Below are 18,190 nucleotides of genomic sequence, written 5' to 3' on the forward strand. Positions count from 1 at the left end.
AATTGAGTCTTTACACTCTAGTAGTTTATGCTGTTTGTTGAAGTTTGCATGAACGGTTTAGACAGAAAAGATGGAGGCACGTTACTATCTTATTCTTCTTGTTACATAGCCTACCAACACATCTTATTATATAGGCTTAGATAAATATAACAATGACCAAAATACCCACAAAACCGAATAACTCTTCTAACACCACCCCTCAAGCAAGAACATATATATCATACAAGCCCAACTTCAAAGAAACAAGCAAACGAAAAAAGACCAAAAAAAAAAAACATGCTCTAACACTACCCCTAAAACAGCTTGGAGCACGCAATACAAAGACTTATAAAAATTAAAATAACAAGAAAATTCGCTAAAAACTTCAACGTCGTTCGAAAACTCGTCGTAAAACTACAACGGGCGGTCGGATCTCATCCCAAAACACCAAGGCCGGTAGGATCTCGCCAAGGACTAGTCTGAACCCACCACAAAACACCAAGGCTGGTCGGATCTCACTGGAAAACACCAAGTTCGGTTGAATATAGCCAAAAAAACACCAATAACCAGTCGAAAAACACCGCAAAACACCAACGAGAACTATTCCCCTTGAGCAACAAACCCAATGGTAGCTCCATGTAGGCCAAACCAACACAAAACGAGCTAAAACACCACTGAATCTGCAAGAAAATGCATGTAATTGGACAGAACACCACTGAACCGGTCAAAAAACACACTGACCCTGTACAAAAACTGCTTAACCGGTCAAAAAAACACTGAACCAGCAAACCAGCCAAACACTATTTCAGCTATCCTTGTCTAGGATAGGGAACAGCCAAGCAACCAGAATCAAACAGGGGTCGTCTTCTTCACCAAATGCGCCGGAAACTTGCCAGCGACAACCAGTCTAAGCTGGAAACGCCCACAACTAGCCATAGGCACCTCATAACACTTCAAAAGTTGCTGGAGAACACAAAAAACACCATTAAAACCACAAATCCGCTCGTAACTTGCCGGAAAACACCACAACAGCCGTAAAAAACCACCGTATGGCTAGACGTCACTGGTAAACACCACAGAGAATGCCAGAGACCAAGAAAACTACTAAGAAACCCCACAAAAACCACCGAACTTCACAGAGAACCAAACTTCACCACCAATAGAACACCAAATCGATTTCCTTTTTTTCTTTTCTTTTTCACACCGGAGATTTTCCCGATCACAAAGTAGAGCCCTTTTAGAGCTTTATCAAGCCACTGCCCCCACACGGACGGTGCTTCCAACAAAGAAGACTCACCAAGACGTGAAGGGATTAGATAGAAAATCAAAAATAGAGAGGAAAACTAATATTACAAACAAAGGGACCAATTATCTAAACCCTAAAGCTCTTATACCATGTTATAGACTTATAGTTTACATGAACGGTTTAAACAAAAAAGGTGGAGGCACGTTACTCTCTTATTCTTCATGTTACATACCCACAAACCCTAATGACTCTAAACCCTAATAACTCTTCTAACACTATTATTATTATTCTTGAACATTCTCAAGAATACTATTGTGAGAGTAATTCGAGAGTCCATTCTCTTTGGTTATATTCAGTCATTGGGGAGAAGACTTGAAGGTCACAATAAATCCCAAGCTAGATGTTCTTCATTGGAGAAGCAATAAAAGAAATTTTTGCTCATAGCAAAGGAGTGGCCATACAAGCAAGTAGGTGTTCTTACATGGTTGTTTGTTTAATTTTATAAAGGCATGTACTTTTCCATGTCTTCATAAAGTTCGATCCCATAGGGATCCTATTCTGCTGTGCAATATTTTTCCCACATAGGCCTTCTCCAAATCCAATTTGCATAATATTCCCGGCTCCCTAGAGCGAATCCAACTATCCAAACATTCATTTGCCACCAAGACAGAATCCAAAATTTGTCTACCCCTGGTAAACGCATTCTGAGAACTTAAGACAATCTTTTCCAATACCGACTTTAACCTATTTGCCAATATTTTAGAAATAATTTTGTACACCCGCCCACTAAGCTGATAGGACGAAAATACTTAATTTCAACTGCCCCGGCTTTCTTCGGAATAAGAGATACAAAAGTAGCATTGAAACGCTTCTCAAACTTCCCTTGGCTATAGAACTCCTTGAGCACTGCAATAATGTCCTATTTTAATAACTCATCCCAAAGACATCTTGTTTCCACATCACCATTTGGCCCATAAATACCAGTAAATGCCCATTCAAAATTCTCCATTACACATCTAAAAGAACACGCTACCACAAACCTACCCACACATTCCTCAATTTTCTACACCACTCGCCTATCCCACATTAACAGAATGCCTCCTAAGGCCCCTCTTGACCCCAAATACAAACAATCCACATGATTGCAACCCCATAAACTATGAACCACCTCCCTACCAATAACCTCCATTTTTGTCTCTTACAGACACACAGTATCAACTTTCCAATCCCTTAGAAGCCCTCTAATCCCCATCCTTTTCTCATTATCATTCAAGCCTCTCACATTCCATGATATGGTCTTAGGTTTCATAAAGAACATTTGCTACCCCTCCCCTTGCCTGTCACTCTATGAGATTGACCTCCCTTAACAGCATAATTCTTTCACCGAACATACCAATCTCTTTAATTCATGATTTCCTTTATTCCCATATTTTCCACTCAAGTTTGAGACACTACCCACTCTACTTTGAGGTCGACTAGCTTCAATCAAAACGAACAAAGCTATAAGTTGATCCTCAAAACCTTCGCAAGATAATCCAACTTCATGACAAAAAAAATTTACCCTCTACACCAACCAATCTGGAGAACCAAATAAGACCCTCCTTTTTCCCCAAATACAGCTAGTGGATGAATATCAAACATCTCACTTCCCCTACTTTCCTCTTCTGTACATGTCACCACAGCACGTCCAGGATCAACCACAACCCCACAGCATAAACTATATGTACTACCCACAAAGCCCCTACTCCCTCCTCATTCTCCACAAGTGCTAGTGAAGTCCTATAAAACTAACACCATACTACACCCTGATACAATATCTGGTTACCCAACTCAAACACCACCCTCTGCTCAAGAGTCCATACACATCCCAATTTCCAACTACCAATTGACACCCACCCCATTCTCTGCAATGCACTGCCACAACCCCCCACCAAAACTACACCCCTTTAATACCCAACCACCCTTAACCTCCTCCGCATCAACTCCCTCACCCACTTGAAATCGAGAAATCAAAGCCAAAGATGACTCCCCAACTATACTACTCTCACCTCCATCTGTTTTGTGCTCTTCAACGTTATCTACCATAGACCCATTATTTTCCTCCACCATATCGAGCTTTGAACTCCAGGCCAAAGGAGGGACACTCGATGCCATACATTCAACAAAACCAGCCATGCACCCAGAGACTACATCGGAACCCTCTGAGTCAGATACGAACTTCGTCGTTGTCATCTCCATACTCCGGTAAGTCCCCGTTGTCGAGCTAAGCACCCCACACATTCGCACCCATTGATCTTTCTACTTAGGTTGTACTAGACAACTACATACCAAGAAGTTACTCGTCTCAAGTTTGACTTTTTTTCATTTAATCGTTGGGCTTTGAAATGCTCCTTCCCAATTGCCCCCTTCGAGCCCATTTCCTTATTCTTTAGAAACCCAAACTCCTTTTGGCCCATCACTGAGTCTTCTTTCTTTCCCGACAAAACCACTGTCTTGCCTTTCGAATCCTTTAAATTGTTTTTTATTGGGCCTTCTATCTCCCCGGCACTATTTAGCACAGAGACCATCCCTAACAAACCCAACCATCTATCAACTTCCTTTTAATCGGCATCAACATATTCTTCAACAGCTGCAACTTTAAAGCTCCTTCCAAAACAGGCTTCATCAATACAACCTCTCCATCTTTACCCAGTGATCTCCGGCTGATGAATGCGTCACCTTCCTTCCAAGGTTTTCCATATTCAGCATTGATCGTTTTCCGAAAAAGCCTGTATTGCCCCTGCTTGACAAGGCTCTTTTCTGGGACTGCCCCTTCCCTTCCAGCACCTCCACAAATGACTGCCCTCCCTAATCCACAGTCCGTGGCAACACGGTGTTTCTCCCCATTTTTGTTCCCCCCAACATCTTTCTTCTCACTATACTTCTCCAGCCACCTCATCTGAGATATGCAGCTAGCCCATCCACTTCCTTCTCTCCCCTCTAGTACTATAACAAAACTACGTCACCTTCCACCACCATATTCTAATAACTCTAAGAATCTTCCGTGATGATTTCGTCACCACTGCAAAATATGCACTGTATTTCCCACTAAATCGGTTTGACAAAACTCGCTCAAATCTCCTGCTTTTATCAAAGCCTCCATCAAAGTCCTCAGCCAACCTATGCTCGCTCAACCTTCCCAAGACCACCACTTGGAAATTTCCTCTACTTCTCCCTCCTAAACCAATCTCAGAACGAATCTCAAATGATTTTGCTTCAACATAGAAAAATCTCAAGTATCTCATCTCTCAACTCAAATGAAACTAAAACAAACAGAATTGCGATGATACACCTCCGATACCAATCTCACACGCCGACACTTACCCTCACACGCCAAGATTAAAAAATTGCAGCCTGTGTGCAACCTCTTTTGAGAATCATAAGCAGTCATTATTAGATCTTCTGATAAAGACAAATCTGTCCAGATTTGAAAGGATTTGTTTTATCCTATTATCTAGGCTAGAAGTTGTATAGCATTAGGTTTATAATTCTCTGTTATTGATAAGCTTAAGTGATAAAGCTTAAATACAAATATTGTACAGTCCTACTAAAGGACTAACACTATTGATATTATATAAAGAACTCATTGCCCTACGGTTAAGGTAGGTAGTCAATCAAAACTACTCTGAATTTCTATATGGTATCAGAGCCTAACGTCTATGGCTATTCCAACTACTGAAACCGACTCGTCCACCCTAACCTCACCCCCTCTTTCTATCCTTACCTCTTCCGCCCCAACACCCCTTCAGAATGTACATCATCATATTTCCGAGAAGCTTACCCAAGAAAACTACATCTTGTGGCGATTCCTCATGGTCCCTTTCCTAGAAGGCCAAAATCTATTCGGGCATGTTGATGGTTCAACACCACGACCCCCTCAGCTCGTCCCAGACACAACCTCTGGTCTCCTTATTGCCAATCCCGGTTATCAAACCTGGTACCAACAAGATCGAATGATCTTCAGCGCCATCATATCAACGCTATCCGTAGAAGCTTTACCTCATGTCATTGGCCTCTCAACTTCCCGAGAAGTCTGGCTCACTTTGGAGACACTATTCTCCGCTCAATCCCAATCACGCATCCTGCAGCTCAAGCAGCAGTTAGCCACCTTGAAGAAAGGTGCTCAATCAATCTCCGCTTACTTCCAAAAAGCGCAGGGATTTTCTCATCTATTAGCTACCATTGGCAAGCCTGTCGACGCCTCGGAACTCGTCTCCAACATCCTTGCTGGCCTTGGACCAGATTATGATCCTCTTGTCACATCTGTGACTACAAGGCAAGACTCCATCTCTCTTAATGATCTTTATGGCTATATGTTATCTTATGAGTTACGGTTGGAACAACACAAATCTGCTATTGATTTGAACATCTCTACTGCCAACACTGCCCAACGTCAAAGTCCCTCCCATCCACGCTACAACCGTGGCTCCAATCCAGGCTATCGCAACAATTTTTCCTGAGGTAGGGGCCGTGGCCATGGCCGTGGTAGAGGGCCACCTCAGCAGTTCCCTTCATCTGGTCCTAGTTCCTTCCAACGCCCCAGTTGTCAAGCATGTCACAAACAAGGCCACACAGCAGCCACCTGCTGGTTCCGGTTTAAGCAGGATTATCAGCCTGCCTCTCCTTCACTGCATGCCAACATGGCTTCCACCTCTCCTGCCACCAACTCTTCATGGTACCCGGACACCGGTGCCAACGTTCATTTGACAAATGATCTCTCCAACCTCAACTTGCATGCTGAGGACTACACTGGTATGGACAAAATCCGTGTCGAAAATGGCCAAGGTTTGGAAATCTCACATAACTTTCAATTATTCTCCCTCTTACATGTTCCTGAAATACAAAAAAATCTCATTTCTGTAAATCAATTCACCCGTGACAATCATGTGTTCATTGAATTTTACCCAAATTTTTTCTGTGTTAAGGACCTCAAAACCCGCCAGCTGCTCCTCCAAGGCCCGAGTAAACTTGGTCTCTATCCTTGGCCCTCCTCTCATGCTCCTTCTTCCAAGTCCCTTGCTGCCTTCATAGGTGAAAAGGTCTCCCTGGATCAATGGCATCTCCGATTAAGTCATCCAGCTTCCCCTATTGTCAGCCGTGTTATTCAATCCAATAAGTTGCTCGTGGTTTCCTCAAAGCTCTCCACAATCTGTTCTTCATGTCAGCAGGGCAAGAGTCATCGTCTTCATTTCAGCATCAGTCCTTCTATTTCCAAGGCTCCCTTACAAAGCACATTGAGATAGACTACCATTCTGTTCGAGATCAAGTTGCAGATAAGTATCTAGAAGTTCGGTTTATTTCTGGAAAAGATCAGCTTGCGGATGTCCTAACAAAACCACTTCCTTCAAGCCGATTTCTCCAGCTCAGTTTCAACCTCAACTTCAGGGTGCCTACGTCGAGTTTGAGGGGGCTTATTAGATCTTCTGATAAAGACAAATCTGTCCAGATTTAAAAGGATTTGTTTTATCCTATTATCTAGGCTAGAAGTTGTATAGCATTAGGTTTATAATTCTCTGTTATTCATAAGCTTAAGTGATAAAGCTTAAATTCAAATATTGTACAGTCCTACTAAAGGACTAACACTATTGATATTATATAAAGAATTCACTGCCCTACGGTTGAGGTAGGCAGTCAATCAAAACTACTCTGAATTTCTATAGTCATCTACTCCAATTGGATGCATGATCTGCCAGCTGCACAAAGAATCAAAAAATTGGAGAACTGAAAGGGAAATGGGCAGGCACATCTCATTCAGAAATGTTCCTATAGAGAACTCTTTTCTTTTATGAGTTATATTAAACTTTACAGTGCATCATGCCACTCTTGTGTTTGCTTCACAATTTCAGATGTATGTTTCTGGCAATAGCAATGAAACAGCATAAAGCCTTAAGTTGACTAGCTGACGTCAATTATGAGAATCCTACTATTATACATCAATGCCATTATACAGTCTAGCCATCATGTCTTTTCTCAAGCCATCAACCAGAATTGTTTTTGCTTGATATGCTCAAAAATCATAGTTTATGTTCCTATGTAGATTCTAACTTCCCACTAATAATGCAACATATATGATGGTTACCTGTAAGGAAAGGATAACATATACAGCATCATATAACCGCTTCACATCTACCGATTTCCCGACTGTTTCTGATGGAAATTTTGATAGTAATATAACAGCCTGCACAAGGAAATAGATATCAGAAATTTAGGTTTGTAGATGAAGTCTGTGTACTGTCTGTTCACACTTGACCTTCAATCCTTCCGCTGTACAGTCCGAAATAGGCCATCCATGATCCGCAGTTGAGAATGGCCAAGCACCCTTTGAAATGTGACGATACCAGAAATTTAGATCTCCTGGACAATCTTCTATGACCTTCAAAGAAAAGCACAATTGGTCAAGCAAGGATGATGTCAAACTAGGGTTTGCACAAAAGAGAGGGGCTCAAAACGTAATGTGGCCCTCTCACTATTTTATTTTTTATATCACGGAAGATACAATAAATTGCAGAAATACCATTTTTCCTTTATTACAATAATACCATTTCTAACACTCTCCTCCAGAGCATATATATATATAAGCGCAGCTTAAAAGAAATAAACTCTAAACGATTACGATACAACAACTTTATACACAAATCAGCAAGTTGGTCTTTAAACTTTACAAATAATGTAGATATATCTCCACTCAATATCTTATCTCAAATGAAATGACAATCAGCCTCAATATATTTTAGTTCTTTCATGAAATACCACATTAGAAACAATATGTAGTGCAGTCTGATTGTCACAAGATAATGAGATGGGAGTAGGACCTATAAAACCAATTCTTGAAGAAAAAATGTTGTAACCGTGTTAGCTAACTAGCAATATGAGCCATTGCTCTAGTTTCTGCCCTAGATCGCGCTACTACCATTTGTTTCTTACACTTCTACGTGACCAAATTATTGCCCTTCTTTTATAAGCAATCAAAATTCATTGAAACGAAAAAGAGCGCATCCAAGTACACACATGATGTATACAAAAGAAACACCTAACCAAAAAAAGAAAAAGAAAGTCACGAAAACTAGAAATATGAAAAACAATCATAAGCAGTCATCTAGTGGTAAAGAGTTTTGAAGAAAAAAGCTTTTAATTCCACCACCGTCCTCTCTTTTTTGATAAGTAATCGAGATATCATAAAAGTGTAAGGCCCAGTTACACGATGAGTATACAAGATAAACGGACTATAACAATGATAACCTGGTAAGGATTTTAACAACATAGAATCTTTAGTAGTTTCACATATCTAAGTAGTTTCCCACTCTCTCTCTCTCTGCCTAGCGACGACGCGTGCGAGCGCGTCAAGCTAGGTTCCTCCTTCGTTCCTCGTTCCAGTCTCTCGGGTTTGCGCATCGTGCCTCTTGTGCTTTTGTGGGTGGTTCCTTTTTTCGGTAGGGTGCTTAGCTGGTGGGGTTCTGTTTTCTCCGGCAAGTATGCGTTTCCGGTCTGGGTTGGTTTTCTGAGCTTGGGTGTGCCGTAATGGAGAGGAGATTCCTTGTGGAGTCAAAATCCTTTGTCCTTTCAGTCTTGGAGGGGGCGTCGGTGGTGCGGGTGGAGGAGAAGCATCAGGGCTTCCATGGAGCGGTCGTTCTAAGCTCCCAGTGTTCTGCATGGCTTGCTTCGACGATGGAAACACTTTTGGGCTTTCCTGGAGAACAAGAGTTTATCAAGTCTTACAGGGAAGGACCGAAGTTGTTGATTGCTCGGAGGGGTGGCAATAAAGACGGCCAGTTCTTAGAGGTGGGGGTGTTTGGGTTGGGAGGTCGGAGAGGGTTCGTTCTGATCCCGGAGGGTCGCGGAGGTTGGGGCTGGCGCAAGTTTTCCGGGGAGTTGAGTAAGATTTCTGCCTTTCTCTCTGCTGCGGTGGGTTGTGGGAGGTGGTCCTCGGTTGCGACGGATAGTCTGGGTGGGAAGAAGGAAGGGGAAACGCTGGGCTGTTCTGTCGATAGGTCGGGGCCTTCATATGCGACAGTGGTGAGTTCGGCTCCGGTGCCGGCAGCAAAGGTGACGCCTTTCCCTGTGAAGGTGACCACTCCGGATGGTCCGTTGGATTTGGACAAACCTCTTTGTCCGATGGGTAAGCAGCTTCGTCATTCGAGTTTCTCTGCACGAGGTGGGGTTTTTCCAGATAGGGGGTTTTTTTTTAATTTGAACTTGCACACGTGGAGAAACTTGCTCGTTAGTTTATATTTGGCTTTGGGCCGGGTTTTTGGGAGAAGGTTGGGGCGGTCCTCTGGGTCTAGGAAGGGCCTTTTTCGCAAAGGCTTCCGTTTGGGTCGGTTCACTCCGAGACCAAGACCTAAACCTAAAGTTTTGCTGCAGCCGATAGGTTTGTTGGGTGCGACTTCGACGGCCGTTCGCGGGAGTTTTCTTCGGCCAGAGATATCGACGGCGGCAGTTTATGGGGTGGGTCAGGAGGTGCCAAGTTCTGGATGTGGGTCGTTTCCGGCGGTCGTTCCCGCCATGTCTCCCTCCCCTTTCGTTTTCCCCCCTTCGCCGGCTCTGGATTTGCTACCTCCGGCGTCCATGGACGTCGCACCGATTCCGATTAGGTCTAAAGTGGATTCTGTTCACGCCTCTCTTCCATTCTCTTCAGTCGGGGCTGGTACTGGGATGGCCGATTTTCCTTCTCCATCAAGCGCGGTTGAGCTGGGAGAGAAGATCCGTTCTTTTCCTGTTTTGCAACCTTCCAAGCCTTTCCAGAGATACTACAGAAAGGCTAGAGATCTCAGGGTAGGCCATTCTGTGAAATGGAACGAGGTGTTGCTAGCTGACTCTTTGGAAGCTTCGAAGACGTCTGTATGGAAGGGTTCAGTTACAGAGCCTCCAGTGAAGAAATCTGCGGGTTCAGAGAAGAAAAGCTTCCTTCGGAAGGGGTTTCTCAACCCTCCGTCTCCGGTGGTCAAGGATGTTGGAGTGGGAAGTCTTCCCTCCCCCCCAAGCTGTCCTCCACCCGTAGAGGGCAATGGATTTTCTCCTTCTCGGAATTGGCCTGTTGGGTTTGATCTAAATGGGGAGCTTGCTGTTTGGGAGAAGGACGATGATTTTTGGGAGGGGCTACCATTGGACTGGGAGATGGATGGTGTTCAAGATGAGGAGTCTTTGGCTATTTTGGATGCCTTGGAAGAAGATATCCATCGGGACAAAATGATTGCTTGCCAAAAGACAAAAGGCAAGAGGGAGCTTCTGAATTTGAAGAGCTCTATCAATTATGGCGATGCTAACACTTCCTCCAAGCGTGGGAAAGGAAAAGCTCTCATGATGTAGGGAGTTTTAGTTTGGGGGCTTTCGGGGTAGGTTTGGGTGCTTGGTAGGGGCTGTTTTTGTATTTGGGGAGCTTCTTTTGTTTGTTGGGTGATTGTTGGGTGTGTGAGTTGCTTCTTTTGTTTCTTGGGTGTATGTTGGGGGCTTACCTTTGGGTTTTTGGGGCCTCTCTTTGTATTTGGGTTTTCCTTTGTTTTTGTGGGCTAGTTGAGCTGTTCCTCTGTATACTTCCTGTGTACTTAGGGCGCTTTACGCTTTTTTAATAAAATCTTCTTACTTATCAAAAAAAAAAAACAATGATAACCTTTTTGGGTTCAAGAATAATCAAAAAGGACACATTTAGTACTATGAAGATCAAGTTTATGAAAATCAGACCGAGGTTGTGAACATAATAGGCAAACCCAAAAAAATTCAATGGTAAAGAAAATGAAAGAGAAAAATAAAACAATGTATACTGCCAGTGTACTAAGGGGCGCCTTATGCTTTTTCTATAAAATTGATCTCTTACCTATCAAAAAAAATAAAACAATGTGGAATGAGGGGATGCTCTCTTGAGACAAACGAAGGCATGCTATCGATTAGAAAGCAAGCAGTAAGAATTGCATCAATCCAAAACGTTTGGAGACATCCATGTGAAACAAGAGAGCTCGAGTAGCCTCCAACAAATAATGATTCTAACGTTCACTCACATCATTTTGCTCTAGAGTGTGAATGCAAGATGTTTGATGAACAATGACAATTTGCTCTAGAGTGTGAATGCAAGATGTTTGATGAACAATGACAAATAAAAATAAAAAAAATAAAAAAAAGAGCTGGATTCAAATTCAACAAATAGGCATCATTAGAACGCAAAATACGAATTTTAAATCCAAATTGAGTTCAATTTTGCTACCAAAAATTTGAAAGATAGAGAATACCTTGTATCAATTTTTCATCAAAAATAACCATGTCATGCAAGAGCGATATTCCCCAAATATCACATAATAGTAGAATTTCTTTGAATCAATATTTGTTGGTCCCTATACATTAGAATTAACTAACTTTTTTTTTTTTTTTTTGATAAGTAATATAAAATTCAATAAAAAGCGCAGAGGGACGCAACCCTAATACACGGGAAGTATACAAGAGAGCCCCTAAACGGGAGGAACATCTAATAAATTAAGAAAGTCCACAAAAGTAGAAACACCTAGGTGGCAAAGATGGGGTGCTATCCATAGATATAGCGTGTTAAGAAGACACTTCCTTAATACTACCATTACAGTCTCGACATCTTCAAAAAGCCTCGCATTCCGCTCCCTCCAAATGCTCCACAAAACACAGTGAGGAACTAAACGCCAAACATTCTTTGCTAGGCCATGCCCTCGAGAAGCACCCCAAGTAGTCAACAAACCCAGCACCGATTGTGGCATGACCCATTCAATTCCAAATAAAGAAAAGGGATAATTGCACCGTTGGTCCCTATGGTATACCATAATTATTTTTCACTCCCTATGGTTTAAAAAGTTCATGGGAGGTCCTCGTGATATGCAATAATTACAAATCGATCCCTAGCGTCAAATTCTGCTAAAATTTTTAACAGATTCCGTCAAATGCCACGTCAGCGCCACTTGTAGCCAATAAGATGGCGACACGTGTCCACCGTAATAAAAAAAATATAAATCTATTAAAAAATAAATAAAAATACTTATTTTTTTATAAAAAAATTCCAAAAAAAAAAACAAAAAAAAAAAAGCTGAAGGGGTGGCCCAGCCACCCCCAAGCCCCAGGGGGTGGCCTTCGGGCCACCCCTAATCTATTAGGGGTGGCGCGTGGCCACCCCCAGACTGGGGGTGGCCATCGGGCCACCCCTAGTAGATCTAGGGGTGGCCCGAAGGCCACCCCCGGCCACCCCTGGGGGTGGCCATCGGGCCACCCCTAGTAGATCTAGGGGTGGCCCGAAGGCCACCCCCGGCCACTGGGGTGGCCGCGCACCACCCCAGGCGGCATCTAGGGGTGGCGCACGGCCACCCCCAGTGGCCGGGGTGGGCCAACGGGCCACCCCTAGAAGATCTAGGGGTGGCCCGAAGGCCACCCCCAATGGCCTAGGGGTGGCCGCGCGCCACCCCCGGCCACTGGGGGTGGCCGCGCGCCACCCCAGGCGGCCTCTGGGGGTGGCGCGCGGCCACCCCCATGGGCTGGGGGTGGCCAGGCCACCCCTTTCCCCATTTTTGTTTTTTCTTTTTTTTTTTTTGAATTTCTATTTTTTTTAAAAAAATAAGTATTTTTATTTATTTTTTAATAAATTTATATTATTTTATTAAGATTGGACATGTCAGCGCCACGTGCCACCAATAAGATGACAACACGTGGCGCTGACGTGGCATTTGACGGAATCTGTTAAAAATTTTAACAGAATTTCACGGCAGGGATCGATTTGTAATTATTGCATATCACAAGGACCTTCCATGAACTTTTTAAACCATAGGGAGTGAAAAATAATTATGGTATACCACAGGGACCAACGGTGCAATTATCCCTAAAGAAAACATAAAACTCCAAAGCTCACGGGCGGTGTCGCAATGAAGTAACAGATGATCAATAGACTTCTCCTTCTTTTTACACATACAACACCACTCAATAACCACAATATTCCTCTTTCGCAGATTGTCATGAGTCAAAATTTTACCTAAAGCTGCAGACCATACAAAGAACGCCACCCTTGTCGGAGCCTTAGCACACCAAATATTCTTCCACGGGAATGATAGACCTTCTTTCCTACTAAGTGCTTCATAATATGACCTTACTTCAAAATAGCTCCTTGTAGAGAGGTTCCAAACTAACTTGTCACCCTCTCCTTGTCGAATCGGAGTGGAGTACAACCGCTCGAAGAAAGAAAGCACCATCTCCAACTCCCAGTCCTGGAATTGCCGCGTAAAGAGAACATTCCAATGAATATTGCCATTATGAACAGCCATATTATCTACCACCATTGCCGCTTTGTTCCTCACAAGACTATACAGAACTGGAAAACAAAGCTTCAAAGATCTCTCCCCACACCACCGATCATGCCAGAAACTAATATATGACCCATCCCCTACCACAAACCGAACATAATTGCAAAACTTCTCCCACCCTTTCCTGATATATTTCCAAACCCCTACTCCATAGGAACCCGACACCTCAATAGAGCACCACCCACCCTTTAGGCTCCCAAATTTGGCGTCAATCACCAAACGCCATAAAGCCTCTCTCTCCCTACCATATCTCCACAACCATTTACCCAAAAGAGCTTGGTTAAACTGGGTGAGGTTGTGAACTCCCAACCCACCTGAATGCAACAGAGTACAAATCCTGTTCCATTTCACTAAATGAAATTTGGCCTCATCCCCTATGCCACCCCATAGGAAATCCCTCTGGATTTTTTCAAAACGATTAGCCACCCTCAAAGGAATAGGGAACAGCGACAAGAGATACGTGGGGAGATTGGACAGCGTGCTCTTAATAAGAGTCAACCGTCCGCCCTTTGACAAATACATACGCTTCCAACCAGCCAGCTTCCTTTCCATTTTCTCAACCACCCCTTTCCAAGTAAGAACGGACTTGTAAGAAGCACCCAAAGGCATACCCAAATACGTCATAGGCAAAGATCCAACCCGACAACCCATAAGTTGGGCCAACCCTTCAACATCCTCCACCTCACCAATAGGAACAATTTCTGATTTTCCTAAATTGATCCTTAATCCCGAAACTGCCTCAAAACAAAGAAAAATGCACCTCAGATGTCGAATTTGTTCTTCTTGCGCTCCACAAAAAATCAACGTATCATCAGCAAACAATAAATGATTCACTACTATCGTCTCTGACTCTCTATGTCCCACAGTAAAGCCTGTCATCGAACCCTGCTCCACCACAGCAGCTAGCATCCGGCTCAAAGCCTCCATAACCACCACAAATAATAAAGGCGACAGAGGATCACCTTGTCGCAACCCGCGAGAGCTAGTAAAGAAACCCGCCGGAGCTCCATTGACAAGGATGGATAATCTCACCGTAGAGATACAAAAACGAATCCAAGCTCTCCATTTCTCCCCAAAGCCACAACGTTGTAATAAGTAAAGTAAGAAGTCCCAATTCACATGATCATAGGCCTTTTCCAAATCCAACTTACACAACAACCCAGAATCCCCTGAACGGATTTGACTATCCACACATTCATTAGCAATAAGCACTGAATCCAAGATTTGTCGACCACCAATGAACGCATTTTGGGTGTTTGAAATAATCTTACCCAAAACTGATTTAAACCTGTTCGCAAGGACTTTGGAAATAATCTTGTAGATTCCCCCAATAAGACTGATAGGCCGAAAGTCACTCACATCCACAGCATCATTCTTCTTTGGAATCAGAGAGACAAAAGTAGCATTGAAACTCTTTTCAAACTTGCCTCGAGAGTGAAAATCTGCAAAAACAGCCATAATGTCATGCTTTAAGATATCCCAACACTTCTGAAAAAAAGCCATAGAGAAACCGTCGAGGCCCGGAGCCTTATCTCCATTGAAATCTCTGATGACATCCCACACCTCCTTCTCCTCAAACCCTCTCTCTAGCCAGCTACTCTCATCTTCATCAATTGAAAGAAAAGAAAGGCCCTCTACCCTTGGCCGCCAAGAACAATTCTCAACATACAAGTTTTTGTAAAATTGAACTATATGCTCTTAAATCTCCCTTGGATTTTTGGAGATTTCACCATCTATACTTATAGAGTCCACTTGATTAAATTTGCGACGCGAGTTGGCCATCCTGTGAAAAAATTGTGTTCTTGTCCCCCTCCTTCAACCACAAAGCTCTGGATTTCTGTCTCCATATTATTTCCTCAAAAAGAAGAGTTTTCTCCAGCTCTCTAGACATATCTATCTTGCGAACCTTCTCTTCCTCCTCTAGACCTCGGCCTTCATCAACTGAATCCAGCTCACAAATGCCCTCCAATAATTCTTTCTTCTTCTTCCCTACATCACCAAACACTTCAGCATTCCATTTCTTCAAGTCTGTCTTCAATGCCTTCAGTTTAAACGCCAAAATGTGACTTGGAGAACCCGAACACTCATAAGACAACCACCACTTTTTGATTAGCTCAACAAAACCCTCATAATTCAGCCACATGTTCTCAAATTTAAAATACCTTTTTCCTCCTCTTGGTGCCCCACAATCCAAAAACAAAGGGAAGTGATCGGACAGAAATCTTGGAAGCCTCCTTTGGATTACTTCGGGATAGTGTTCCTCCCACTCCACAGAAATTAAGAATCTATCAATTCTAGACCATGTGTGGTTATTTGACCATGTAAATTGGCCATCTTGAAGAGGTAGATCCACCAAGTTCTGCATGAAGATGAAGTCTGAAAATTCTTCCATAGCAACTGAGAAACTGGCAATGTCCGACCTCTCACTCGGAAAGCGAACAACATTAAAATCTCCCCCAATACACCACGGCAACTCCCAACAACTCATCAATCCAGCTAACTCAACCCATAAATCCCTCCTATCCCTGTCATCATTTGGGCCATAAACCCCCCCAGAAGCCCAAGAAACATTATCACCAATGTTGCGGAAAGAACAAGCAACCGTATATCTACCTATACATTCCTCCAATTTCTCCACCACTCTCCTATCCCACATAAGTAAGATCCCACCCGATGCTCCATTGGCTCCCAAATAACACCAATCAACCTGATTACACCCCCATAAACTCCGCACCACCTCCCTTGAGATTATCGCCATCTTAGTCTCCACCAAACAAACAATATCCGCCCTCCATTCTCTTAGAAGCCCTCTAATTTCTACTCTTTTTTTCATCTCATTAAGCCCTCTAACATTCCACGAAAGTAATTTAGGCATCATAACTGCATAAAGAACCCCTACCTTTAGTGCGATCTCTAGCCGATAGAACCCCTTTCTTCTCATAATTCAAGGACCAAGCCAACCTGTTTAGTTCTCTCTTCCCTTTTGCCCCTTGGTTCAACGGACACAAAGTCTTAGGACTGGCCGAGGATCTTCCTCCAGCAGCTTCTATCTCCTCAAACATAGCTAACATTCTGTCCTCAAATCCTTCACAAGATAATCCGATAGCTTGATAACATCTCATAACTTTTTCCACCACCCATCTAGGTGATATCCTGTGCTTTTCTCCCCCTTTTACTGCCAAAGGTGTGATTTCCAGTGGTGCACCACTCGCCCCCTGACTGAGACAAAAATGACACGATAATGCTTGCTAAGTTGACAAGCCTCGCAATTCAAAGACAACACAACAGAGATTCACAACTTGGTGGTTCAAGACAGGAAGAAACAAGATGACTGAAATGACAATGCCACTAGAACCAGGACAATCAGAACTTGAGTACTTCTGGTGGAGAGATAAGTGTGAAGTCCAGATAATAAAGGCCACCGACTCCATGGCCCATAATAAATTAAAACCAAAACCGAGAACATATAACACAAATAATAATTCAAGATCAGGACTAAGAAGTGTATTTTCCAAGCTTCTATCAACTTTAGATGGGAAACTATTAATAAGTTTTAACACTCTGAGGTGAGTCTACAAGAATATGATAATCAGATAACGTGTTAGACAAACCAGTCATATAGTCAAATGTGCAAGAATCAATGACTATTGGAACATGAATGGAGGAGAAAAGACAATGAGGTGCAATGCCTGACCGAGCAAGGGTAACCGAATATGAGTGACCTGATTATTGGCTAAAAATTGAGCATATTCATCTCTCAGTAGAGAAATCAAGGAATCAAGAGTCTGGCCAGAGCTAGCAGGTGATCCAAATGGTGAAGGAATATCCTCAAGATATGAGACTAGATTGGGAGACTCAGATGGCATCCATGAAAATCTCAAAAATAATCGACTATGTGATTAGTATGGCCACAATGAGTACATTTACAAGAATCATGACCTCTGGTACGACTACCTCCCCATGAGTCACAACCGCCACATGGACAACGGCCGCCTCTACCTCCGTGTTCCCTACATAAACTACCAGAACTACCACGAGAGACAACAAAGGCTAAGCAGTCCTCACAGCAATCAGAACTCAACTGTGAGAACCACTATCTGATAGTGTAGAATGCTAAAACCTAGAAAATACCTCAAGAAGAGATGGAAGCTCAGAACTGTCCAAAATTTGCGCATGAACAGGCTCTTACTCTGGCTTCAAGCCAATAACAAAGCGAACAACATTTGCCTCCTAACGTTAATTTTCCATATGGGAAATCAGATGAGAGTGGTTGATACATAATTCTTTCCTCACAAACACCCATAATCTGATAATAATACTCCAAACTTTGAGTTCCCTACTCGAGCCTAAAACACTGTTTAAACCCCATGAATCCAAGTAACATTCCTAGAACCAAAATACACATGCTCAAGATGTTCCCAAAATAACCTTAGCAGTAGAAAGATACAATAGAGTAATCCGATATTGCGTTCAACACTAGTTAGAACGAGGGACATGATTTGGTTATTTTCTTGATCCCAAAGAATAGATGAATCAATGTTTCTAGGGCTCTCTGATACTGGTTGATGATACAGGTCTTTGCCCTTCAAAAGCACATCCACGGATCTAGCCCAATAAACATAACTATTTC

General features: G+C 42.9%; 1 protein-coding gene across 3 annotated transcripts in view; it reads right to left on the minus strand.

The window, feature by feature from the left end:
- Positions 1–18,190, minus strand: part of LOC133862412 (cycloartenol synthase) — a 41,380-nt gene that overhangs the window by 15,354 nt on the left and 7,836 nt on the right. For all 3 annotated transcript variants that reach the window (XM_062298215.1, XM_062298214.1, XM_062298216.1), the window contains 2 exons: positions 7,515–7,637; positions 7,344–7,442 (listed from right to left, as the gene is read on the minus strand). In XM_062298215.1, the coding sequence (XP_062154199.1) occupies positions 7,344–7,442; positions 7,515–7,637 (222 nt within the window). The remainder of the gene's footprint in view (positions 1–7,343; positions 7,443–7,514; positions 7,638–18,190) is intronic.

This window comes from Alnus glutinosa, chromosome 3 (assembly GCF_958979055.1).
Source record: "Alnus glutinosa chromosome 3, dhAlnGlut1.1, whole genome shotgun sequence".
NCBI classification, from domain to species: Eukaryota; Viridiplantae; Streptophyta; class Magnoliopsida; order Fagales; family Betulaceae; genus Alnus; species Alnus glutinosa.